The 26,544-nt window shown below is 38.0% G+C and overlaps 1 protein-coding gene across 6 annotated transcripts in view; it reads left to right on the top strand.

Annotated features, from left to right (window-relative positions):
• SPATA5 (spermatogenesis associated 5) overlaps positions 1 to 26,544 on the top strand; it is a 194,357-nt gene that overhangs the window by 76,527 nt on the left and 91,286 nt on the right. Inside the window, exon 14 of one of the 6 annotated variants that reach the window (XM_042469764.1) lies at positions 16,276 to 16,986. The exons of 4 other annotated variants lie outside the window; for them this stretch is intronic. In XM_042469764.1, coding sequence (XP_042325698.1) covers positions 16,276 to 16,292 — 17 coding nt within the window. In that variant the 3' untranslated portion in view covers positions 16,293 to 16,986. Of the gene's footprint in view, positions 1 to 16,275; positions 16,987 to 26,544 lie in introns of those variants that run through there. One more of the 6 variants, XM_042469760.1, reaches the window with a different exon arrangement.

Raw genomic sequence — 26,544 nt, 5'->3', positions numbered from 1 at the left:
CCCAGGGGCCAGACTAACCTCTACTTCTAAGAGGACTTTTACCATCTCGGCCCCTACCCTCTGGAATTCTCTGCCCATTGAGCTCCACTCGGCCACCTCCCTGGCCCAGTTTAGAAAGGGGCTGAAGACCTTTTTATTTCAGCAAGCATTCCCTGATGCAAGCCCCGATTAATCTCTCCCCCCCCCACCTCTACGTCAGCAGTGGCAGCTGGCTGGAATGTTTTAATAGATTGTGTTTTTATTTATATGGTATATGTGTTTTATGTAAATGTATATGATATGCCATGTATTTTATATATGTTGTACACCGCCTTGGTTCATAGAAAGGCGGTATAAAAATATTTTTTTTATTAGTTATTATTTTTATTAGATTCTCCATGGTCATTATTTTTGTTTTCTTTATGTTCAACAGTAAACCTGTCTTTGCACTTTTTTCCTTGATCTACCTCTACCTTAGTAGTTGTTCAAGGTCTAGTAGGTTTTATGTTAGTATTATGGTGTCATCAGGATATCTTAGATTGTTGATATTCTTTCCTCCTATTTTCACTTCTCCTCCTCCTGTGTCCAAGCCTGCTTTTCTTACAATATATTCTGCATTTAAGTTGAACAGGTAGGATGATAAGAGTAAGTAAAAACATAGCTGTTTACTAAAGCCTTCGGGCTTGCCTTTACTTCAGAATGCATGTGCACATGGTTTTAAACCCACTCTCTTAGCCTCAGAGGAAGGCAAACACAAACATCTCTGAACAAATTTTGCCAGGAAATCCTGTGAAAGGTTCACCTTAGGGTTGCTTTGCGGGGTGTGAGGTCTTTCCCATTATAGCTTACAGTTGCACCCAGAAACTGAAATATAAGTTAGGACAAATAAAGCTGCTTTGGGCCACTTGGGAAGTGTGCTGTTTAAATGATGCATGTGACCTAAGGGGCTAGAAGCTGCACCAAAGCCACTCTCCAGTCCTAAGGGCTGGAGCACAGCTTTGGCACAGTTTCTGGCCTCTTAAGATGTGTGTGTCATTTAAACTATATACCTCCAAAGTGACCTGAAGCAGCTTTATTTTGGCCTGTCTGTTCAGGCCCTTAGTCCATTTGAATCTTTGAAATACCTCATTCCAGGGCCATTCAGATGTAGTGGGCCATTTTCCTGATGGTCATGTTGCAAATTATTTTTACTTGTTAACAATTTCATTAATCCACAGTTGGCTGGAGAGGCCCTTTTTATAATTTCAAAACTAGGAATGTTATTTATGTGTTAATTTGTCCATGTAATAAATTATATCTTGGATGAATAAGATCTTGAAAAGCTCATGTCTGAGAGCATAAGAGCCATCTGAAATTAGCTGCCAGGGATTTGCCATTATAGGATCACTTTCAGCAAGCTGGCTATACATATGGTTCTCTCAATTTTTTTTGTACAGTGAGCGCTTGATTTCTGCTGGAGTTTGGTTCCGAAAATCCATGGATGCTCAAGTCCCATTAAATACAATGGCATATCAAAATAATGTCCCTTATTAAAATGGCAAGACAAGAGTGTTGTTGAATTCATAAATTTCACACAGAAATTTCTTTTGGTTTGAGTGAAAAACAGATGTTTTGCTGTGTTTTGTAAGGAGCATTCCTATTCTGTTAAATTAGGTCAAGTCATTGACAATTTACCTTTATCCTACTTTTTTCTATCCCATTAAATTCTATCCTATTACGCTTTGTAGAGCTAATTCATTTTCTGCCTCTCCATATCCCTACAAATCCAGGTGTACTCATATGTGTGTGTGTAAATTGCAAAAAGCAAAGTTGATTTTGCCATTTTATATAAGGGACAGAATTTTACTATGCCATCGTATTTAATGGGGGTTGAATATCCACCAATTTTGGTATCCACTGGGGCTCTGGAACCAAACTCCAGTGGATACCAAGGGCCCACTATGTGTATTGATTCCGAGTATGTTTAGCTTGGTTTATACATAGCTTGTATATTTTGCTTATACAATTTTGTATATTATTCAAATATAAATACAGCTGAAAAAGTTTTTGATTTTGAAATGGAGACAGTACTTCCTGGGGTCAGTCATACTGTGCTGTTCATAATAACCACAATAGTCTGTCCTCCATAAGTGAAGACTAAGCTTTGTGGGTTTTTTGGGCTATGTGGTCGTGTTCTGGAAAAGTTTATTCCTGACATTTCGCCAGCATCTGTGGCTGGCATCTTTACTTTGAAATTCTGACAGTAGATGATTATTTTGCCAGATATTATCTTGCAGGGCAAGTGAGGTTAGGAAAGCAATCATTTTGTCTGTGAAAAATTCTTCTGGTTGAAAGATTCAAGGATATCTTGCCCAAGGTAACCCAGTCAGTTTTCATGGCCAAATATTTTAGTTTTCAATTTACCATAACCTATCATCACAGTAATTGAAATAAGCCTTATTATTTGTTTGAAGCATTACTTGTAGTGAATATAATTTGTTACTCATGTTTTTAGGAGGTAGTTTTCTTTCTTTCTGTTTGATGCCTGTTTCTCTTCCGTAGCAAGCAATTCACTAGTCATTTTCATTTTTGGTGGTGGAAATGGATTAAATGGGAAAAGCTTTTAGCAGAACAATGTGTGTATGTGTTGTCTTTGCATTAGAGGAACACAGAAAATATTTGGTGTAAAGTGTGCGACTGATAGAATGTGGCATGGTTCTTTTAACCTTCTGCCAATCTTCATGACAGAAGACAATGTAAACGGTCTTCTCTGTGATGAGCATTTCATGGGAAGTCATGCATTTTAATTGAGTCAACTTTTCACATCTGTTCTATGTCATGACAACTTCCTTACGGAACTTGGGTGAGGGGAAAGAGGAATGAACTGCCTTTTTCTTTAAGACTGCCTAAAGGAATTATGAGTTACAGTGATTTAAAAACAGATGCTAACAGCATGGCTTGATAACTTATCATAATACAAGAGTGCTTTTATTTCCTGTTAGACATCTGAGTTGTTTTCATCCATATTAGAAACATGAGGCTAATTCCAAATCTTGTTTTATCTTCTCTTTTAAAAAAAGGATTGCTGGTGATTATTGTGGAGAAATCTTTGCAACATGGATCTGGGGTTATCCACATATTTATTTAAAATAAAATGGGGGAGGGCTTTCTGGCTGTTGTGTTTCTCATAAGTCTTTCCAACGAAATCATACAAAAGTTGTGAATTTTTAAATTATCAACACAAACATTTCCATCCGTTCTTATCCCAAGGCTCATTACCCCATATTTTGATAGAAAGATGTGGGGGTCAGGGCCTGGATAGGCTGACATTATCTTCGAGGTGCCATTGCAAAACTAAGCACCTGAACAGACAGGCCATAATAAAGCTGCATCGGGTCACTTTGGAGGTATGCTGTTTAAATGACACACGCATCTTAAGAGGCCAGAGGCGTGCCAAAGCCACGCTCCAGGACTGGAGTGCAGCATTGGCGCAGCTTCTGGCCTCTTAAGATATGTGTGTCATTTAAGCAGCATACCTCCAAGTGACTCGAAACAGCTTTATTTTGGTCTGTCTGTTAGTTATCAATTATTATATTTTGCCAGAATTATATAAAGCTGAATCCTCATGGCAGGAATTATTACAACAAAAGTTTGAAAGGTGTTGCTGGAATAAAGTTCTACAGATACCATGGACTGCCAAAAAGATAAATGTAGGAAAAAGAGGAAGACCACATATAAGTAGATTAACTCAGTCAAGCAAGTTCTGAGTTTGCAAGATTTATTGATGACAAGGACCATTGGAGGTCTCATTCATATGGTCTCCATAAGTTGAAGCCTACTTGGTGAAACATAACAACAAAAACAATAGCAGCAACAAATTAGGTTGTTATTAGGAAGTTATCTAGTAGGGTTTCCACAGAAATTAAATGAAACTGCATAAGAAAACAATTGCATTTGCATTTTCAGAGGAGCTGATGAATTTGCTGGTGTATTTTAATGCCCTTGGCTTTTATGCTTAGGTAATGGAAGGTTTGGGATTATACATTTTAAGAAATGTGGGATTGAATTTTAAAGTTATTGAAAGTCGAAAATGAATTAAATGTGGCAGGGACAGTGAATGAAGAGTTTTCCTACAGATCACAACTGTTCCTAGATAACCTATTTGTGAGGTGCAGTTTGAGTTTCCCGGGGTGTTAACCCTTTTAAAGGGAAACAAAAATATGCAAATACGAAAGTTAAATTTGTTAGAGTTTAGCTTTCATCAGCAGATCAGCAAAAGTGTGGGTTCCCAAAGAATAGACTTACTCCAAAAAATAACAAACATACAGTTTGTGGTATAAAAACAAAAAGTAATAACTTTTTAAAATAAATCCATAACAAACTAAATCCTATCCTAACTGGTGGTAATATAGCAGGAAGAGACTGCTAACCTCACTCAAAGGAGACTGTTACTGCATCTTAGACTGAGAGGAGACTGTTTAAAATCATAAGAGAAAGTCTGTTAAACAGCTTCCAAAACAGAGTGACAGGAGTCACATGTGTAGACAGAATGAGATAGAGGGAAGTCCCTGTCTATCTAAGGAGGGAAAGGAGAATACATAAAATTTCTAACACTATTTCATTCCAAATTTCAGTTCCAGAGCTATCTTTAATTATGTCCAGTCTATTGCTATCCAGCTTTCTACTTTCTACTTTTCTACAACTTCTACTTTTAATAAATATCCAGAATGGCTAGCAAGAAATATAATATAATGCAAATTATTAAATATAGAACAAAAATGTAAAAGCACGGCTATCTTAATTCTCATTAGTAATTTAAAAGAGGTTCAGAAGCCTGTTGAAATAAATTTCACCCTTGCTGAAATCGTCTTCAGATGGGAGCATTTGACTTAGCAGTTTTACATGACTAGAATGGAAATTTAAAAGTGTTGTTGCTGATCATAATTTTTAAAAACAAAATGCCTCAGATTTGATTGGCCATGTATAAAGATTAGAAAGAAGACAATACCTGCCAACAGGTTACTAAAAAGATGCAACAGGAATGAAGAAAGGATCAAAAAGGTGAAAACACAGGCAGCAGTTCAAGCAGAAATGTGTGATAAGTGAAAGTAGTGAAGGGATATTGGTTGTGTCAAGAGACATTGCCCTATAAACTGGAGTTAAGCATAAAAGCACAATGATAAGAAAATGGCTGAATAAGCAAGAGCTCAAGTTTAGTACATAATTGGTATCTTACTGTATGTGACTATTAGCCTATAGCTCTTTTCCTGCAGTTGTGGTGAGTGCGTAAATTATTAAAATCATAATTGCTGTGCTATCAGAGTATTTCCAAATGTCCTTGTTTCTTCTTAATAACTTCATAATTAACATAATTAATATTAATTAATCCATTGTGAAAAGAATCCTATACAGCAAAAGCATGAATTTAGATCAAGTCTTCTAGTGAAGAAAAATTTTAAAACAATTAAAAAGACACAGAGAGAGAAGAAGAAAAGCCAGCAATGTAAATTATACCAACTTAGCTACTTTTGAAGTGGTAAGTGCTGTCTTATTACAAAAGCTGCTTTTCTTTGCCTTTGTTCTGACATTACCCAGGATGAGATTGTTGTTTTATAAACAGTGTATATTGTTGGGTGCCAGATGAAAGCATAGCCAGGAGATTAGATTACATTATCAAGGGAGAGACACAGGAAGATGCATTGAGAATGGATCTGCTGCTAACCACCAGGTAATTATCAAAGTCCATAATTATAAAGGGGTAGCCTCCTTTCTCATGTCTGTTTTAAATGATAGACATGATTAAGAGCAGATTGTTTATTTGAAGGAGAATATAAATCCAGTTTGTTTTTCTCTACATTTTAAAGCAAAAAAAGATAAAATATATATTTAAAAATCACTTGGAAATCATTGCATCCTCAAAACAGTAAGCTAATTTCTAAAATATGGTAGCTTTTATATAGTACTAATATTACAGTTTTATACAGATAGACCTCAGTTAACAAAGTAAATGTGTTTCTGAGCATTACCTCTTTAGCAGTAATTTGGTACTAGAAGAAGAAATAACATGGAAGGATTAGGGACATGTTCCAGAAAAAAGAGCAGTTCAGCATATTTCAATAAACTTTTTATCCCAACCTAACAATGCACACTTGTGAAATTTAACAAACAAATCAGGTAAGCCTTCCATAGGTAAAGGAAAACATTTTGGATCTTCTAGATATCACCCGAAAGCTTCTTTCAGTATGCATCCCAGGGTGGTTTTTATTTTCACCAGACTCCATTTTTTGTGTGATTTACATTTTGGTGGCCAAACTTACATCTATGTTTATTTTTAATGTGATGGAACGGCTGCCGCCATTTTGTGCGCGCTCCGCGCATCCTAGGGTTGGGAGCGTTCAGAAAGGACACCCCTTTCTAACCCTAGCACGCACAGAGCGCACACTTTAAGGCCCGTCTGTAATGGGCCTAGGATTGGGGAAGTCCAGGTTCAAATTGTTGCTCACTTAGGAACTCATTGGGTCACCTTAGTCCAGTTCCTATCTCACATGCCTGTGAAATGCAATAGGAAGGGGGAGAACTATGCCTGCTGCTTTTAACATTTTGGAGAAAAGACAGAAAATAAAGGTGATAGTAAAGAAATAAGCTTGCTACTAGTATATCTAGCATTTATTGCCATTAAGTTAAAGATATCTTCCAGTTATATTTTTTGTTTTCTACATTATGTTCTATATTCCATCCTTGATTTATAATAATTAATAATAATTTGTTTTATTTATATACCGCTATTCCAAAGATCATAGCGGTGAACAGCAAGTAAGCTAATTAGCAAGTAAGCTAATTTGCCCCCAACAGTCTGGGTACTCATTTTAGCGACCTTGGAAGGATGCAAGCCTGAGTCGAGCTTGGGCCCTTTTGCTGGTCTTGAACTCGCAACCTTGTGGTTTCGAGTGAATGGCTGCAGTACAGGCATTTAACCACTGCGCCACCAGGGCTCCTTATAAGAGGAAGTCATCACCTCCTTGTTCATTTATACAGACAATAGATAATGGGGCCCTATAATGGTGCACTGAATTGTAGTGTGCTTTACAATCTCTTTTTGTATTTGTCCTTAATGCAAGTTTTTGGAAATAGGATACAAGAAATGATTATCTTATGTGTCCTGCCGCGTGTTTACTTATACCTTATTTATTCCTTTCTTTTCTTTTATTCAAAATAGGTGCAGACTTTGAGTGTATTGCCTCTATTTTACACTTAACACCCTGGTACTATTAATAGTGCATTAGCAAATTAATGTGTTGGTAAAACCATTGCTGCTGGGAATTTCTCCCTCAGTTTTAATGCACTGTTTTGCAGGAAGAAGTCAGTTTCCAGTAGACTGTGCCTTGTTCAATGGTACATAAGCAGTTTCCTGTTTTGGAGAAATTCCTGGCCATTCTAAGGTTTCCATGAGAGGAATCTCAGTTTTGGTTTTGACTGCACTTCTCAAGACTATTGAGCATTAAGAAAAAGCATGGGAGATAAGGAAGGATGTAACAGGGGAAGCTATCAATTGTATTCATCTAGCTCAACAACAATGCAGAAAAGTTCAAGGCTTACTTGGTGCAGTGCTGGGTGCAATGCTTTCCCAATACCGGGAAAGCTGGCTATTCTAAGAAGCTGACACCACATACCTGAAGGTTCAGGTTTGACCATGAGTTTTAGTGGCATCACAGCAAAGGTAAGCAGGAAAAACAACCTGCTATATGAATGGAATTATTGCTAGCTAAGCAGAGAGGAACAAAAGGGCAGACATGTCAATGACTAAAACATTCATATTCCGCCAAAATAGGTATCTCAAGCTCCTCAAACAGAATTCATTTGTCACCTATTAAGGCTAAATCAAAATAACCAAGACATTCTCCCATAATTAAACAGAAACAATGAAGATACTATCACAGGGAGAGAGAGAGAGAGAGAGAGAGAGAGTTGGCTCTCCAGAAATTGGATTTTTCTTGCCTTCTCTACCTACAGAATCAAATGATTTTCTTTCTAATCCCATCCAGCTTCCAAGTGGTTAAATCCCACCCCAATGTGTATTTTGCTTTTGCTTTGTGTGCTTTTTCCTACCAGGGCTTTGATTTTGTTTCATAGGAAGGAAGTGATGATAAATAAATCAGAGCACAAAGCTTGTGAGCGCTGGCAGGCATTTCCAAAGCTATTGACTGAAGGGGGGAAAAAAGCTTATTAAGCGCAAGCCTTCCTCCTTTTACAGTCTGATTCTCTAATCAGGATGCAAGGAAGAGCTAATGCAGTACTGTAGTTCCACAAAGGGGGGGGGATACATATTGTGAACATGTTTGGTTACCAGAAACAATAGTCTTGTCACAGACTACTTGCCTGCCAGTCTCCCTCACTTCTTTTTAGAAAACTGAATGAGTCACACTTCAGCAGCAGTAACAGTAATAGCTAAAGGAAGCAGTGATACAGTACTTTGTTTCCATTGATGTAAAACCACATTCATGCTTTTCTAAACATGGGATTATGCTAAATATTGTGAAAATAGAACTATAGGGAATTTGCAAAGAGCCAAAACAAAAGGACAACTATCTGACAATATACATATCTTTATTAAGCAGCTGAAGAACTTAAAAATATAGGAGTTATGTTTGCCATCCAAACAGAGCTTGGAAACATTAAATGGGACTACAGCTCCTAAAATCTCTCACAGCAATGTGGGGTAGAAGATTCTGGGAGTTACACGAGAGAGAGAGAGAGAGAACTGTGACTCCCAGAATCATCTAGCTCATATGGCTGAGACTCTGGAGGCAGCAAAACAACAACAACAACCAGTTTTCCAAAAACACTGGACAACCCCCTTATTGAGGAACCAGAAATGGAACCTTAGCTCATTAGACAGCCATTATTTGTGGTCACAACTGACTTCTCTCTCCAAGTGCCATAGCATAGTACAGACAACTTCTGAGAAAGGAGGCATCATGGGACTTGACCACAGATAACTAACTATATGTTCAGTGGAAAGAGTTTATAGTGAAGAACTGAGAAAATTGGGGGGGGGGGGAGACCTGTATCAAGTCCTTTAAAAATTCAAGGCAATTATGATTTGTATCTTTCTGGATCCCATTATATTCTTTCCCACTACCACAACTGTATAAAGATGCTTTATGCCTGAGGCCTTAATACCACTGCATCTATCTACAAAAGTCCATGCTAAAATAAAAACCAGTTTGTCTTCAGGTGCTGTCACATTTCTTTTCTCTCCCCCTTGCTGTCTCCTTTTTATGATGCAAGAGATTAACAGAGTTAGTTCTTTGAAAACTATTGGTGGAGGATTCTTAGTCTTTATGTAATTACATTCACCAGTGCTATTGCATTTTCCCTGTTCTTTTCCATTTGGGTCAGGCCCTGGGAGTATTTTTTGCATGTGTAACCTGCACTGGCAGTATGTAGATTACTCAGACAGGCAATGGGAGTGTCTTTGTATGTTACCCTTTGTTAGAAGTAAACTGCTCACCAAGAGCTTTTAATTATGTCCATTGTTTCGAGGAACTTTGCACCTAGAGCTCCATGATGTTTTCCTCTATTGTATGTTTTGACAGCTGATACCCTTGCAGGTTCTTCAGTACCTTCATGTGGAAGAAACAGTTCCAAGCATCACTTAAAATAAGCAAAGATCCTGGAAAGTTTATAATTTCCATGGCAAGTTTTGGGTGATTAGTGGCTGATGATGAAGTGATATGAAATGATAAAGGAGAAGTGGCTGTGGTAATTGTTGTGTTGTCTGTGTCTCAGGAAGAGGTGTGTCTGTCTCTTGCCTGCAGTAAAACTGATGACACAGTCTGATAGACAAGTGCTGCACAAAGACAGAAGGGAATTTATAGGCACCTGAAGGCAATACAAGCTGATGATGAAAGGTTTTCTCTGTGTTAGACACTAATTCATAGTGAAATAAAATCTTGCAAGGGCTTTGTGTCTGTAGCACAGCTTCTAAGGATGAAAGCCCACCACAAACCTTCAGATGGGAAATTGTACAGAAATTGTAATTCAAGTGTGGTTCTGGTGCCACATTGAAGTTCACAAAAGAAAACAGAACTATTAATTAGAACTCAACTACAGGCTTCTTCTTCTTATAGCTCCCTTTATTGCCTGTGGCATTTTTTACTATTGCATCCTGTACTTGAGTTTTGTTGTTGACATGGTTTCCTTTTTTTATCCCCTTCCTTTTTGATAAAATATTTCTAATACATCAGTAACGTTGCAGCATATTTTTAAGTATATTTCCCTCTACTAATTAGAGGAGAAATGTGTAGTCTCGGTATACTTATTTTGGGAAATAACCTTTTTCTTTGAGTTAGTCTTGAAAAGCCCTGGGTTCAGATTGTATGTCTTGTTGTGAAAAGCAAGCATACTTTCTCTTAGCCCTTTGGCTCACTTGCTGGTAAAAAATGGGGCAAGCTTTAGTTGGGAATGAGATGTTGGCAGTAAGTCATAGAATTAATAAACAATACTTTAAAATAAACCAGCAGCCATCCAGTCAATATTTTATAGGCTAAAACTAAAGACAAATAAGAGAAAGAGGAAGAGAAAGAAAAGAAAAGTGTGATGGATAAATTTAGTATAGGAAGGTAAAACCCAAGGTGAGAGGAAAAAGCTGAGAGAAGTGCAGGTATATTCTTTTCTTAGTTTAGAAAAGAAACAAAAGGTCTTTCGTCACTCCATTTCTCTCACCTCTGCCAGCTCTCAGCATGCATTTCCCTCCTCTTTCCTCTTTTCTCTCTGTGTTTGTTTATGAAAAGTGTTGTTTTTTCTAGGATTTTGTTGGGGGGGGAGGGTTCACCTCTTAGTGTGTATCCTCCCTTCCTGGCTGTTCCTTTTCTAGTCTGAATGAAGCTCCACATGTCAGGTAAGATAGGTGTGTATGTGTGTGTGAAGTAAAAGGAAGATGCTATTAGGAGACCAATCTGTTAGTTATGTGTTCCAAAAGGCTATGAGAAAATATTATCTCCGAGGCTCCTTCTATACAGGCAGCTGAATCAGTATTGTCATTAAAGAGTTAAAATAAACAGATGTTTAAATACTCCTAGACAGCGGTTTTAATTAGTGTGCATATTTCAAAAATTTAAAATCATGCAGAATTATTATTATAATTTAGAAATATGTTCCTATTAATTTTTTTAAAAAACATTTTTGCTTTTTTACTTTGCAACACTTATGCAACATCTCAAAGTTCTTAGCCTTCTACTCTCTTCTCCGCTTTGTCCTTAAATACAAGTTCTGAAGCAACTGCTTTCCTGTTGCCTCCACTGCAAGCAAAATTTTCCTGTGTTGAGTGGGAGAGGTGGAGGTTAAAGTGTGTGTGTATGGGGGGGGGGGGGAGATGGTGAAAGGCCTTGTTCAGAGTTACCTTGCCTTTCAGACTACAGTCCATATTTTCACATACCAAAGAATAAATTAAATGAGATTTATGTACCCAGAAGATGCTGTCTGCTTATGTTTAGATAAATTTCCCCTCAGGTCTATGTCTGACCTGTTATTATGGCCCCATACAGACAGGTCAAAATAAAGCTGCTTTGAGTCACTTTGGAGGTATGCTGTTTAAATGATACATGCGTACTAAGAGTCCAGAAGTTGCACCAAAGCTGCGCTCCAGTCCTTAGGACTGGATCACAATTTTGGTGTGGTTTCCGGTCTCTTATGCATAATTTAAACAGCATACCTCCAAAGTGACCTGAAGCAGCTTTATTTTGGCCTGTATGGTATCATATAGCTCTTACAACTACCAAAGTTGAACAGTGTTTTTGAGCATGCAAAGTGAGCCCTGGTGGCGCAGTGGTTAAATGCCTGTACTGCAGCCACTCACTCGAAACCGTAAGGTTGTGTGTTCAAGACCAGCAAAAGGGCTCAAGCTCGACTCAGGCTTGCACCCTCCCGTGGTCGCTAAAATGCGTACCCAGATTGTTGGGGGCAAATTAGCTTACAGTTGTAAACTGCTTAGACACTGCTTAGGTGGTATGAAGCGATATATAAATGAAGCTTGTTTGTTTTGTTTTGTTTATTCTCATCATTAGCTCAATAGCAATCTGTCTTATTAAAAGACCTGTAAGGGCCTGTAGTGGCTTCATCTCCACTTTGCCATAGAAACTCACTGTGTGACCTTGGGCACGTCACTCTCTCAGCCTCAGAGGAAGGCAATGGCAAACCCCCTGAGAACAAATCTTGCCAAGAAGAGCCCATTATAGGGTTACCACAGGTCAGAAACAACCACACAATGTACATGCAGCGGCTTTATACAAAGATTACTAAATAGACATTCTATACAGTTGTAACCCCCCCCCTACATTTTGCATGTTTTTATTTATGACTTATATGTGTTTTAACGTGTTTTTTAAAAACTTTTGTAAGCTACCTTGAGTCTCAGTAGTGGGAAAAAGTGAGCTACAGAAAAATACATACATACAAATATGATCCACAATAAGTTGGATACTCCAGTCATTCAGGGCCTTTTCACACAACAGAGTTACAGCACTGCGATTACTCTTAAATTGTCATGGCACTATCGTGTGGAATCGTATAGTTCTCAACCTTTTTGGCTTGTGGAGCCCTTTTAAAGAATCAATTTCTTTGATGGAGCCCTTAAGAGGTCACCCTATGTCTTTCAAGTTTTCTGGAGAAGCCACAGATCACCTAGGAAGTGCACAAAGAGTCCTAAGGGTTCCCCTGAGCACAAGTTGGGAACCACTGGCTGAGACCAATGTTCAGTTTTCACTGGGTCCCAGTATGCTTGGGGGCCTAGTTGAAAGTGTCCTTGATTGCCTTTAAAGTTCTAAATGTCTTGGGGTCCTGAGTACATAAAAGACTGCTCCCACACAATCTTGTTGTCAGTTGAGATCTACTGTACTAGAGATGTTCTGCTGCATGTTCTTCACTCATTTCAGAGTGAATTGGTGGGTTCATGTGACAGGAAAGATGTGCCTAGGCTAGGCTCCAGGGCATCCTTTTATGGAAGGTCTGTTTGACTCTCTTTCACTCTGTGGTTGTTGTTGTTGCCTTTGACTTAGGTGGTCTTAGGTTTTCTTGGCAACATTAGTTTGCCATTGTTTTCTTCTAAAGTTGTGAGAGTGCAACCAAAGGGTTTCTTTGGCTGAGTGGGAATTCAAATCTTGGTCTCCTGCAATCCAGTCAAACATTCTGTGCTGGCTTTTCTATCTCTCATTTACTCTCTTAAAAAAAAAACCTGTAAAAGATCTGTTTTGAAAATGTCATTTCATGTTTCCTAATCCCCCTTTTAAGGATAGATTGATCTGCCTTTCTGAATTTTATATTTACTTCTTTGCTAGTGTGCATTGTTTGATTTTTTAAAAATTGTTACATTTATTTAAGCATCATCTGCTTTGTGGCAGGAAATATATGGTGTGTGTGTGTGTGTGTGTGTGTGTGTGTGTAATATAAAATACCTTATATAATAAGATATCACAAATACCCAGGCATTTTTGCATCAATCGGATATTTCATCCTATAGAGATGGAAAGAAGCCCATTTGGATGAACTTTAGTTACCTATATCTTTTATTACCTAGATCTTAAGTGTCATCTGGGCTATCTTATAATTGAGACAATATTGTTTTTCTCTTATCTTTTCAGCACTACAGCACTATTATCAACTATTTCTTTTTTAAACTATGATGTTAGACTATAGCAATTTACTGTTTTGTTCTTTCCATTGGTGACAAAAAGCTCTGAAATGGTTTAGAGTCTAATTCCAGGTGATTAGGTTTTCATTTTGCTTTACATATCCTTGTTTAAATTCTGCTGTTTTGACACATTCTTTCCTAGAGCACTACCTTTTTACAATTCAGTACTTCCATTAGCTTAAGGCCCAGCTAAGCTGATCCTGTTCAGTGTTAATAAATGCCTTGCACTTTGACAGATGTTGCAAAAATACCCTGATAGGTGTGACAACTTCAGCCTTTACATGATAGTGATGAGAACGGATACAGCACTTGTCAGATGTTGGTGGATCCAGAGTTCACATCTCTTTCAATAGAGCAATATTTTTATTCCTTTATACTCCTTTGTGTATGTAGGGTTTCTCTGAAAGGAAAATGAAGGTAAGATATAACAGTCTGCAGTCTTCAAGCCTCTGAGATATCACCTTAATTATAGCTGATTAATTATGGGCTAGAAGTGTGAGGATTTCAAACATGGTGGTCTTTCTGTATTTGTAAAACTAAATACAATTCCTCACTACATAATCTCACACCTAATGTTTATATTCCATATTGCTTCCAGAGTGATAGGGCATGACTGCTAGCTGGCATCATCTCATTTGATCACAAAATTCCTGCAAAAGATATTACGCTCAAGGAGAATAACCTGATGAGCAGGAATTTTAATCTAGAACTGTAGTTATTAGTCTTGCTCCTCTAGATGCTTTAGGGTTCAACTCCCAAGAATCATTGCCCAGTTGGAGATTGGAATTTAAATCATGTGTTGAGAACTACAAATCTAGTTCTTCCTGGGTTATCAGTATTAAATACCCACTGTTTCACAATGATAAGAGAAATTCTGAAGAGCCATGGATGACATTCAAAGAATGAAGCAAGAGGGATATATGTACTTACATGGATCAAAGTTTGGTCACCATATAAAATATACTTCTGTGCTTCTTTTCAGTTTTTTTCCTATTGCTTGCAGTGACATAAGTATTGAGGTTGAAGTTGGGGAAGAACCGCCTATATTCTGTGTTTTGTGTTAGCCTCTAGAAGTTACCTTAGAGATTCTTTGCAACTGTGAAACACTGCTTTCTTATAGAAATTCAGTGCAGTATAAGATCATAGGAGTTTTTCCTCCCTTTTTAATGAAATGATTTGGTGATGTTGGAAGAAGGGACACCTAAAACCATTTTTGGAAAAATTGAATCTAGAAAGTATAGTTGTCAGTACATACTTGAGCTGAGACTGAAAGGAGGCCACAGTGGGATGGAGTTGGGTTACCACACTTGTGACTGCTTCTTGAAAGAGTGCCTGGCAGATCTAACTTTTTGTTGTTATTGTTGACAGTACTTTCTGATGTTTGATGACATTTTACTTAAGAAAGAATCAATACTTCATATGGTGATTTATATTTAGATTATGTTGTACTGTTTTGCATGTGTTGCTTATATTTCTGAGGAACTATTCCATATAATTGTTTTTTTTTATTCCTCAACATGAGACTAAACAAAGCTGTAAACAGTAATTGGTTACAGTTCTTTCTCTCAAAGTTTACTTTTAAAAATTAAACATTAGACATTTTGGAAAGGATATTTCAAACTGTATTTCATAACTGACCTTTATGACACTGACCCCAGAGATAGTGTTTCATACAATGCAATTTGTGCAGTTCCTTGATTTTTACAAATTCCCAGATTTTTCCAATTTGTTGAATGAATTCAGATCAAAACCATGGTCAAAACAATGATTTAGAGGATTGTGAATTGACTGCAACAAGACTTGAGTTTTCCCCTTCACTACTGTACAGTTGCCAATGGAAAACATGAAAACCTTCCACTTCTAATTTGGAGTAAACTTGGTTTGAAACCAAAATCTCAACAGAAACAATCCATAGTTTGAGACTGTAGATTGAAGTCAAACCTTAATTTGCCACATCCAAATTTAACTATGTATTCCTTGAGATTAGAACCAAAATCTACTGCTATCTTGTCTTTGTCCATGAAAGAAGCACAATGTGTCATTTCTCAGGTTTGTTTGTATGTCTGATGCGATGTAATGAATAAAACTTATGCAGGCTTTATTGTTTGTGGAACTGCTATTGGTTTGGTTAAGACAATTACTAAAACATCAGGAGAATTACTTGCATTCTTGTATTTCCTTCTTCTCCATACATGAGAAGATGGGAGTGAAATTTCCACTTTCTGTTCAGAGCAAGTCATCACAACTACAAAGCAATTGCATCACAATTGCAAAGCTAACACAAATTCTCAGTCTTTCTTGAGAGCTTTGGACAATAGAGTGCAATATCTTGTATAGTATTTCCAAGGGCAGGGCTACCCTGCAATCCCATACAAACCTTGTCTAGTAATTAATATGGTTGAGTCTACTTGGTACTCTCCAAAGACAATAAATCCCAGCATAAACTGGGTAGACCTAAAAGCCATCTGCTAACCTTAACAGACATTTAATGAAAATACCACCAATATTCATATCTTTATCAAGATGAACAACATTGCCATTTTCATCAATGAGCAGAGCTGACACAAGATGCTGGGAAAATTAAACATGATGGAGCCGATAATTAGACTTCAACTTTTTTGCTTCTATAGGAAGAGAGCCAGTCTGACCATCCAGATTGGTGAAGAGGAGAGAACTTTTCTACATGTGACTGTCAATGCTAATTGTGCCACTACATGCTGAAATTTGAAACCAGGAGTGAGGAAAGTTTGGTTCTCCAGATGTTCTTGTATGGCATCCCACATTATCTCTTATTATTGGCTATGCTGGTTAAAGCTGATGAAAGCAGCAGTCCAGCAACATTCACAAGTCTTCTCCCTTGTGTTAAATCATTTCAACAGAAAGTAGAAAGAGTGGAAATCAAATGAAGAGATTCAACTTTTGGGACTTCTGTTTACTTCATCCGCATGTATAGTGATGGTAGAAGCCACTCCTCCTTTTAACTCAGAGGTCATACTCATAACTGTGAAAGATTTGTGCCTCTAGATGACAGCTTCCTTCTCAAATCTCAGACTCTCGTGGCTGAAGCAGCTGAAAGACTCTGTCCTCAGCAGAACTGAATGGATGCCAAAGAGATACTCTCATCCTTCGAAGTCCAGAAAAGAGAGAAGGAACAGTGTTCTAGGAGTCAATGTCTGTTAAATAGGATATGTTGAATAATCAAGCATTTGACATTGGAAGGCAGTCCTCTATAAATCTCCCAACAGCTACTGGAAGTTCTCATTGCTTGTAAGAGTGCAATCTTTTCAACTTTAAGTGCTCACTATTGGTTTTCTGTAATGAATTCTGGACTGGCTGAGACCTTGCACTTGTATCACCTTTCATCATCCAAGAACTAAGACCTTCTGTGGCACCTTTCAGCCAAGGTAGCATCTGCTGAAGAGAGGGATACATTTTATTATATTTTGTAATGGTATAGTCCAAAGGCCACATAAGGTGTTGTCTTTAATTGGTGGTGTCTTTAATAGGTGCTGTCCTTGGTGCTATCTTTAATAAGAAAACTCCCTGAAAGGGAGTTGAATGGGTAACAACAGCTTACTCAAAAAGTGTAAACAGGTATTGGATTTGGTTACATTGGTGCAAAGAAAATCCATAAAAGAAGGCTGTATTGATTCACAGGGACAAAACAAAATCCATAGATGAAATCTTTCTGTGATTTTTTTAGGGGGAAAGATACTATACATTTGGCTTGAGTTCCCTATATACACATATAATATATGTAAATAATATGAATACAGTATATTGGTCGTAATCTCTCCTTCTCACTGAGTTTAGATGGACATATGCTCAAGCAATATGTTAGAGATATAATTGTATGTCACTTATGGGACGTAAAACCTATTGTATTTATTGGAATTAGCATTTAGCCAACTGTTAAGTCATGACTAACTTTGGCTGAACTGGGCAGGTTACCTTTTGTGTTAGCCTCCATTCAGTTAATACAGACCTCTACAACATCCTAACTCTTTTTACCTCCCACTGTTTGCTGTTTCCATAGGAAATTAAAGTAACAGATAGTTTGCACAATATATAATAATTATTACCTCGTTTTCATCTTCTGTATTAATATGCTAGGATGTTTGACACAGTTCCCTGAGCAATTTTGCAATAAGCAGCAGTGTGGGGTTATTTACAGTCTAGAGTGGCTATAAAAATTAAATATGATCTTCAGTAAAAGGTGAAACCTTTTATTGAGAAATAAATTCACAGGATATGTTGGCTTTTGAGTTCATTTTGATCTGAACATATATGTTATTTCGAGTTTTATTACTAAAGTGTCTGTCTGAAAGCAAACAAATAGGGTTTCCTGTTTTCTGGAATTTGATATAAACATGGAGCTCTCTGCATATCTAGCTTGCACCACTTTTGTTCCTTGGAATGAGAATAGTTTAAGCAGAAGGGTAAGGGGATTTCCTGGGGATTGTGAAAAAGACTATTAAAGTTGTGCTCCCTTGTTCCTCTTTTGGGACAAGGAAGCATGTGCAATGGTGGAAGTGCATGTTTGATGTTGGTGTGTGCCCTCTTCCAGGCTTATCTTCAATAGTGTCATGCTATATGGTTTTTATCACTACACCATAGTTCATGATGTTGCCTGGTTAGGGCAGTTCATGGACAAGGTCCAGTCATTCTGTCTGCAGTATTGGGATTTATAATTAGCCAGTTAGTGGCCGTTTTCCATGTGTATTTCTTGGACCATTTGGTTTAAGGAATACACTAATTAATACATAAACAGAATGTAACAGTGATCTCAAATTAGAGCCATTTGGCCCTGCTTCAGTGAACAACAAAATATGATGCATTTTGCTGTCTGTCTTAAGACCAAAAAAGGCATTTTAAAGCCTCGTATGAAACAATCCACATCAGCTATATTAAATAGAATAGGCACTCTGACCATTTGGAAAAGTGCATAGTGTCACATTTAAAGTCCCACTGTACTTGAACCTTTACGTGGTGTAGTTTAATTATTTTAGCTTAAAATAGTTCCAAGATACATTTAGATGTTTTAGCTATCTATTAAAGGATTTGGCTCCTACATATGCAGGAGCTCCTGCTCATTTTAGATTTATGATATTAAGTTTGTAATTTTTCCTTTGTATTTTGTAGACATGATTTGCCCCCTAAGTGGTAGAGAAATATTTGTTGAAAACTATATTATTATTTCTTTCTTGAATTTTCCAAAAATGGAGACAATGAGGATTAAAGAGCAGTTCATACTTTCCTCGAACACAAAAGAATGGATTTTATCCTCAGGATGTTTGGAATTCAGAGGAAGGTAAAAAGTTCTCTTCCATCAGCATTAAACAAGAGTGTGCCAGTAAAAAAGAAGCACACATTTTGGAGAAGGTAAAAGGAGCAAGAGTGGCCACTTTAAATGCTCCAAGTCTGGTGGCTCAGAAAAGCAGTTCCTACCAATGGTGGGGAGAAAGAATTTGAGAAAAAGAATGTGAACCACATGTACAGTTGCATGCAGTTTAGTGGCTGGATTCCTGTAAAACACTCTTGGATCGAAGAGGTTCCCAGGATGGTCTCCAGAGGAGCAGAGGAGCCCATACGTGTGAGTCACAGAAAACACGAACAAAAATCAACCTTCTTCATGTCTTATAGCAGCATAAATAAGTTAAAAATGCCACCTTTAGCAATTCCCATGTTATGTGGCTGCTAGCTACATTTCCACCATCCAAACAACAGCATGCTTCTCTGAGATAAGTAATATTAACTCATAGACTGCCATATACAGAAAATTCTGAAATTAGGTCTTCATTCAGATCCATACACACAGAGCTCCCTGCCTCAGCCACACTAACTGGTGGGATAGGGTTGCCATTTTTCTAATGAGATATTCAAGTCTTTTATTTCAAGTCTCAAGTCAAGTCTCAATTTTCCATCTTCAAGTCCAGTCTCAAGTCTAGGAGCCAACTTTAACAGCAAAAAGGAGGTGGTTGTGGGGTGTGTGGAGAGCAGAGTTTCAGTAACTAGAAAATCAAGAAGACATGTACAAAGCTAGACAAAAATGAATAAATGATTATAGGCAGGGATGGACAACTTCAGCTTTCCATATATTTTTTAATTTATGACTCCCATCGGCATGGACAGTGTTAAGGAATTATAGGAGTTGCAATTCAAAACCATCTGAAGGTCTATAGTTGCCCACCCCTTTAATGAAATAGTATATCGACTGTCATTGATATGTAGAGCCAGATTTACAAATGCTGGTTATTTTCACCAAGATAGTTCTCATAGACATTTTGCTATGTGCCTTCAGGTTGTTTCTGACTTATGGCAATCCTGAGATGAACATATCACGAGGTTTTCTTGTCAAGATTTGTTCAGTGAGAGTAGCCTTTGCATTCTACTGAAGCTGAGAGTGGGTCACACAGTGGCTTTCCATGGCTGAATGGGAATTCAAAGCCTGGTGTCAAGAGTTGTATTCCAGTGCTCAAGCTAGTACACCTTGCTAGTTCTCTCTCAGGCTTGCCAGATTTTCTAAATCTATTTTCTCTCAATGTTTGATTATTGGGATGAGCAGGACTGTTCTTAAAATATTACATTCCCCTGCACATTTGGGAACAAAAACTTTATTGCTTAAATACCCTGAAATCACCAGATCTGCTCTGATCTTGAAGCTAAGCAGGGTTAGGCCTGGTTAGTACTTGGAAGGGACACCACCAGGGAAAAATAGCAGTTGTAGGCTATATTCAGAATAAGGCAATCACAAACCACCTCTTGAGTGTCCTTTGCCTAAAAAAAAAAAAAAACCCTATAAAATTCACCATATGTCAACCATAAGTCAACAAGTAATGTGAAGGCAGAATTTATGATGGGCGAAATAAAAACTGAAATTAGCAATATATTCCCTCTTGCTCTGATTTCTGTATGCAATACAGAATTAATGGTGTGTAGTTATTCTGCTTTGCCATTTAACTGGGTTTTCCTAGGATCAATCGTTCTAGATAAAGTTTTTGCATTGCATTGTATAATGACTCTAATACAGAAGTTAACCTATTCTGAAAAAGTTGTTCCTATTGTCCAGCTACTTTTGTGCCATAGGTATAGAAGCCATCTTCAGCATTTTTTTCATTTGCTTTCAAATCTTGTACTTTAAAAAAAAAGTATTTCTCCAGCAGAGCAAGCCAGTCAGAACAGCATGTTGGAGCTTGTTGGAATAAAACTTGCCCACCAATGTAAAATGAGAACATTAATATTTCATGTAGGAACATGACTTGTCTTTAAACTGACAAGATCTTTGCAATTTAAAAACAAACTAGAACTCCAACAAGCCCCAGCAAAATTCTATTTTTAATAAGCTCTGCTTATAAAGAAACAACTCCCCCCTATATATATATATATATATATATATACACACACACACACACACACACACACACTAAAAATGCTCTGGAAAAAAAAAGATGAAGCTTGTTTCTCGTACTTAATACTTGGAAGATATATCAGAATATTCAACTAATTAACCATACCCAAGGGAAATAATAGCTTAATTTGCTATTTCCACCTAGATTATCCTCGTTGTCATTATTCATGATTTATTCATAGTAGTCTATTGAATTCCAGTTATCTTCAAAAAAATACTTTAGTTTTGGCATTTTCATTCCTTTTGTCCAGGTTCTATGACTTCACTTTGCTAGAAAATTACAGAACAGGTGCAATTTTAACTGTTGGTTAAATAATTGGTTTTGACTTTGTTTTATATTTTCTCTGTTACTTTTCTTTTGAGTTGCTTGAGTGTGAAAAACTCTCACATTCTTTTTTTATTCTGACCTATGGGTTTCTTAAGATAAAATGGGAAGTAAGATAAAAAAAATGTACACTTCCTTAATCTCACTGGCAAAAAGGCAGGAGATTAATGTAACAATTTGATTTATGGAAATAATAGTATTATTATAATAGTAAGGCAGCATACATGTCAGGATTGTGTTAATATAATAAATCAAAAGTGTCTTGGCTCTAAAAGTTTAATTGAGGGCGAATATGGATATATGAAATTCACAGATGTTTGGCATGAATATAAGTAATCTTTAATAATTCATAAATTATATAATTTATAATAGAATGTAGATTGGCAGTGCAGTGTTATGCATGTTTACCCATAAATAAGTCATGCGGTGTTATATGCAAGAAACCCAGTATTGTTTACTTCCATGTGTCTAGAATAGGATTATCATCATCTTCTATGTATTTGAAGAAATTAGATGTAGTTACTGGAGGTTATTTATTAAAATCTCTTTATTGTAGTCTGTTTAAATTAGAATTTAATTGACTTTATAAGTATGTGTGCTGTAGCGGTTTCAGCATTGAACTATGACTCTGGAGACCAGGTTTCGAATCCGCACTCAAACATCAAAACCTACTGGGTCAAGTGGGCAAGTCACACTCTCACAGACTCAGAGGGGAAGGCATAGGCAAATCCCCTCTGAACAAATCTTGACAAGAAAACCCTGTGATGGGGCACCTTATGGTCTCCATAGGTCAGAAACAAGGCACCCAACAACAGGTGACTTTCTTACTCATATTATATATTAAATGTTTTATCCAAATTAAATATGAGAACTATAAAATCCTTAATTTAAAATTATTAGTAAACATAATACTGGCAAGGAGTTATTCCTAATGAAAGTTATTTTCAATCCACCTTTCACTGAAGTATTGTGAGAACTGAACAGAATCTTTCTTAATCATTCCAAACCAGAGAGTTAACAGTTGAGCTTGAAACATGAAGAAGATGTCATACTTTATTTCTTGATTCCTCTTGCTCAACACTTCTTCTTCTTCTTCTTCTTCTTCTTCTTCTTCTTCTTCGTATATTTATTGTTCAAGTGATGAGTCCATACTCTAAAACCTTGGTGTTAGAGAACTGAGCAAGCAGATCTCCAATACATACCAGGTGCTGTGGATTATATTTTAGAGGATGGAAATGGCAAAACTAAACCCGAAGATTCCTTGCCTAAGAAAACCTTATGGAATTAATGGGGTTGCCATACGTCAACAGACAACTTGAAGGCACATAAACACACGCACAGAGATAGAAATAGATCCCAGTCCTTGAATTAAAGAAAGGGTGGGAATTGTTAATGAGAGCTGAGCTGAATATCCAAGTCTAATAATTTTCTTATCAGTTTTCATGTTTAAGAGACGAAGAGTAGTTTGTGAAGAAGTTTGGAAAGTTACTCAGACAATCAAAAATCCTTTTTGATTCTGAATCAATAAATTCTGAATCAATCTTTGATTCAGTTGTATTGAGTGTTTCATTTTTTTCCTGGCTGAATTTGAATTTCTCTTTGCATTTTTTTCTGTAGACATCTTTTTAAATATTTGCTTTTTATCACTCATGTGGTTTGCATATTCAATCTTGAGATATATGTTGAACTAAAATTCAGCAGAGGTGTTTCAGTTGCAGATACATCTCTATTTTGTCTGCCATTTGAAAGTCTTTCTATTGTAATCCATCTTGTTACCTGTGTAAGCAGGTGCACTCAGTTGTTTCTTGGTCTGTCCACAAAGAGATTGAGGTTTTTTTTACTCAAGTAAAAGGGATCTAGGAGTCCAAGTAGACCATAAGTTGAATATGAGTCAACAGTGTGATGCGGCAGCTAACAAGGCCAATGCGATTTTAGGCTGCATCAATAGAAGTATAGTGCCACTCTATTCTGCTCTGGTCAGGCCCCACCTAGAATACTGTGTCCAGTTCTGGGCACCACAATTAAAAAAGGACATTGAGAAACTGGAGCGTGTCCAAAGGAGGGCGACTAAAATGGTGAAGGGTCTGGAAACCATGTCCTATGAGGAACGACTTAAGGAGCTGGGGATGTTTAGCCTGGAGAAGAGAAGGCTAAGAGGTGATATGATAGCCCTGTTTAAACATTTGAAGGGATGTCATATTGAGGAGGGAGCAAGCTTGTTTTCTGCTGCTCCAGAGACTAGGACCCGGAGCAATGGATGCAAGCTGCAGGAAAAGAGATTCCACCTCAATATTAGGAGGAAGTAAGGGCTGTTCGAAAGTGGAGTCTCCTTCCTTAGAGGTCTTCAAAGGCTGGATGGCCATCTGTCGGGGATGTTTTGATTGTGATTTCCTGCATGGCAGGGGTTGGACTGCATGGCCCTTGCGGTCTTTTCCAACTCTATGATTCTATGATTCTAAGTCTCCTGGAACATAGCTTTTTCTTCCATAATTAAGAGAGGTGGTTGACTACTCTGACTATTATTCTTGGTTACTGAGACTTTTCTTATGCAAGTGGTGACTCTAAATAAAATAGTGCAGTTAAGAATAGATGAATTTTCACTTAGTTAACGTCTTCTGTATTCCTGACTTGTGGGTGTGAAGCTTATATTTTCAGCTGTTGTTTTTAAAGGGTATTGTAGTATTTCTTTGATCTTCTACAGCGTTGTTTCCTAACTTTGCACCTTTGTAATGTTGTGGCCTTCAGTGATCAGTATGCCCAATGGCTGAGGCAAGGGTGGGGATGGGAGACTTGTTCAACACATCTGCAGGGCACCTGGCTGGAGATGGCTTCTTCAAGAGTTTTCCTGAAATGTTACATGAAGGCACCCAACTTTGGTAAAGATCTAAAAAAATGAAACCTTTTGTAATAGAGTAGATCAGGCATTCAACTAATTTTGAAACCTCAAGTCCCTAAATTATTACAAGTGATTTGAAATGGATTAACTGTACAAAATGGTTTTGAAAACATTTAACTGGGAAACAACCAAGTTTTGAATGAAATTTTATTTGCCCTCAAAACAGTTCTGTAGTTCAGAATCCCAACAGTTTTTATAGATGCAAGCAGTACAATATTTATTTATTTTCTTAGTGTGTGTGCGCGCGTGTGTGTGTATGTAAACAAATATATAATTTTACAAATTTACAAGCTCTCAGTTCTCATTTTGTTATTCTCATGACATACATGAAATTATCAAAACTTATTAAATCATTTCAACAGTGTTTTACTCAAATTCTCGGACTCTGTTCTCGATTGGCTTAAATCTTATTTGTCCGACAGATCTTTTTCAGTGATCACGGGTGGTCAGACTTCGTCCTCTGTTCCCTTATCTGTTGGAGTTCCCCAGGGCTCTGTTTTGCATCCCCTACTGTTCTCTCTTTATACATTGTCCCTAGGAAAACTTATCAGTTCTTTTGGTTTTTCCTATCATTGTACGCCGATGACATTCATCTATATCTTTCCACCCCTGAACTTTCTCCAAGTCTTGAACAGCAAGTTTCATCTTGTCTTACAGCTGTCTCTCAGTGGGTGCACCATTGGTGTTTGAAGCTCAACATGTCCAAGACGGAGCTTCTTGTCCTTTCACCTAAGTCCTGTACAGTGGTACCCCGGGATACGAATGCGCCGCCTTACGAAATTTACGGGTTACGAAAAAATCCAATTGAAAAAAACTGTTCCGGTTCCGAGGTTTATTCGGGTTACGAAGAAATTTTGGTGCTTTTCGGCGCTTTTTCGCACCAAATCGCGGCTTTTCCCCATTAGCGCCTATGGGGTTTCGGCTTGCGAAAGCCTTTCGGGTTACGAAAGCCGGCGGCGGAACGAATTATTTTCGTACCCGGGGTAACACTGTACTCTTTTCTGTTTCTGTTGATGACTTTTCTATTTGACTGGTCCAGGAAGCCTGTAGTACTGGTTTCATTTTTATTCTTCTCTGTCGTATATTCCCAGATCCAGGCCACAGCCAAGACCTGTAGATCTTTTTTATATACAGTGGTGCCTCGGGTTACGAAATTAATTCGTAACGCGGCCGCTTTCGTAACCCGAAAGCCTTCGTAAGCCGAATTGCCATAGGCGCTAATGGGGGAAAAAGCCGCGATTCCGTCGAAAAAGCCGAAAAAGCACCAAAGTTTTTCGTAACCCGAAAAAACATTCGTAACCCGAAACAATAATTCCATATGGGATTTTTCGTATCCCGAAAATTTCGTAACCTGGGTATTTCGTATCCCGAGGTACCACTGTATTGCTAAAAGCCACCCATTTTTCTCGACCTCCACTGCCAAGTGGTCTGGTAGTCTCCTGACTAGATAATTGTAACGTCCTTCCAGGGATGTAGCCAAGAGGGGGGTTCTGGGGTCCGGACCCCCCCCCTTCAACAGGAGGAGAGAAAAGGGCCCTTGTTGGAGCGCACGCGTGCACGCTCGCAGCCCCAAACAAACGCCAGGGCCCACTTGCTCTTGCTCTCCTCTAGGCTTCAGGAGGAGCAGAAGTGGAGCCCTACCGTTTGTTTGGGGCTGCAAGCGTGCACGCGCACTCCAATAAGCGCCTTTTTCTCTCCTCCCGGCCCTGGCACAGCCAGTAGTAGCCAGGAGGAGAGCAAGTGCCGCCCCTAAACTTTTGCGGGGCCTGAGGGGGAGGAGCCAAAAAGCCCTGGAGGAGAGGGAGGGAGGGACAAGAGGCTGCATCCACACTAAAGAAATAACCAGGTTTGGCAGCGATTTGTGGCTCATGGCTATGGAATTCTGGGAGTTAGAGTATGTTCTGAGATCCAGATATTGAGGCTTGGCTCTATTCTGGCTCATGGCTATAGAATTCTGGGAGTTAGAGTATGTTCTGGGGTCCAGATATCAAGGCTTGGCTCCTTTCTGGCTCATGGCTATAGAATTCTGGGAGTTAGAGTATGTTCTGGGGTCCAGATATTGAGGCTTGGCTCTTTTCTGGCCTCCTTTTATAGGACACATCCTACATTTCAGACTTCTGCCCAGAAGGAATGTTAAAAGTCCTCATTTTTTGTAAGATGACCAGATGTCCTCCTTTTCTAGGACGTGTCCTATGTTTCAACCTTCTGGCCTGGATAAATGTTAAAATGTCTTCCATTTTTGGTAGGAAGACACACGTCCTCCTTTATCC

This window comes from Sceloporus undulatus, chromosome 5, assembly GCF_019175285.1.
Source record: "Sceloporus undulatus isolate JIND9_A2432 ecotype Alabama chromosome 5, SceUnd_v1.1, whole genome shotgun sequence".
In the NCBI taxonomy this organism is placed as follows: Eukaryota; Metazoa; Chordata; class Lepidosauria; order Squamata; family Phrynosomatidae; genus Sceloporus; species Sceloporus undulatus.
This window is presented reverse-complemented; position numbering and strand designations above follow the sequence as displayed.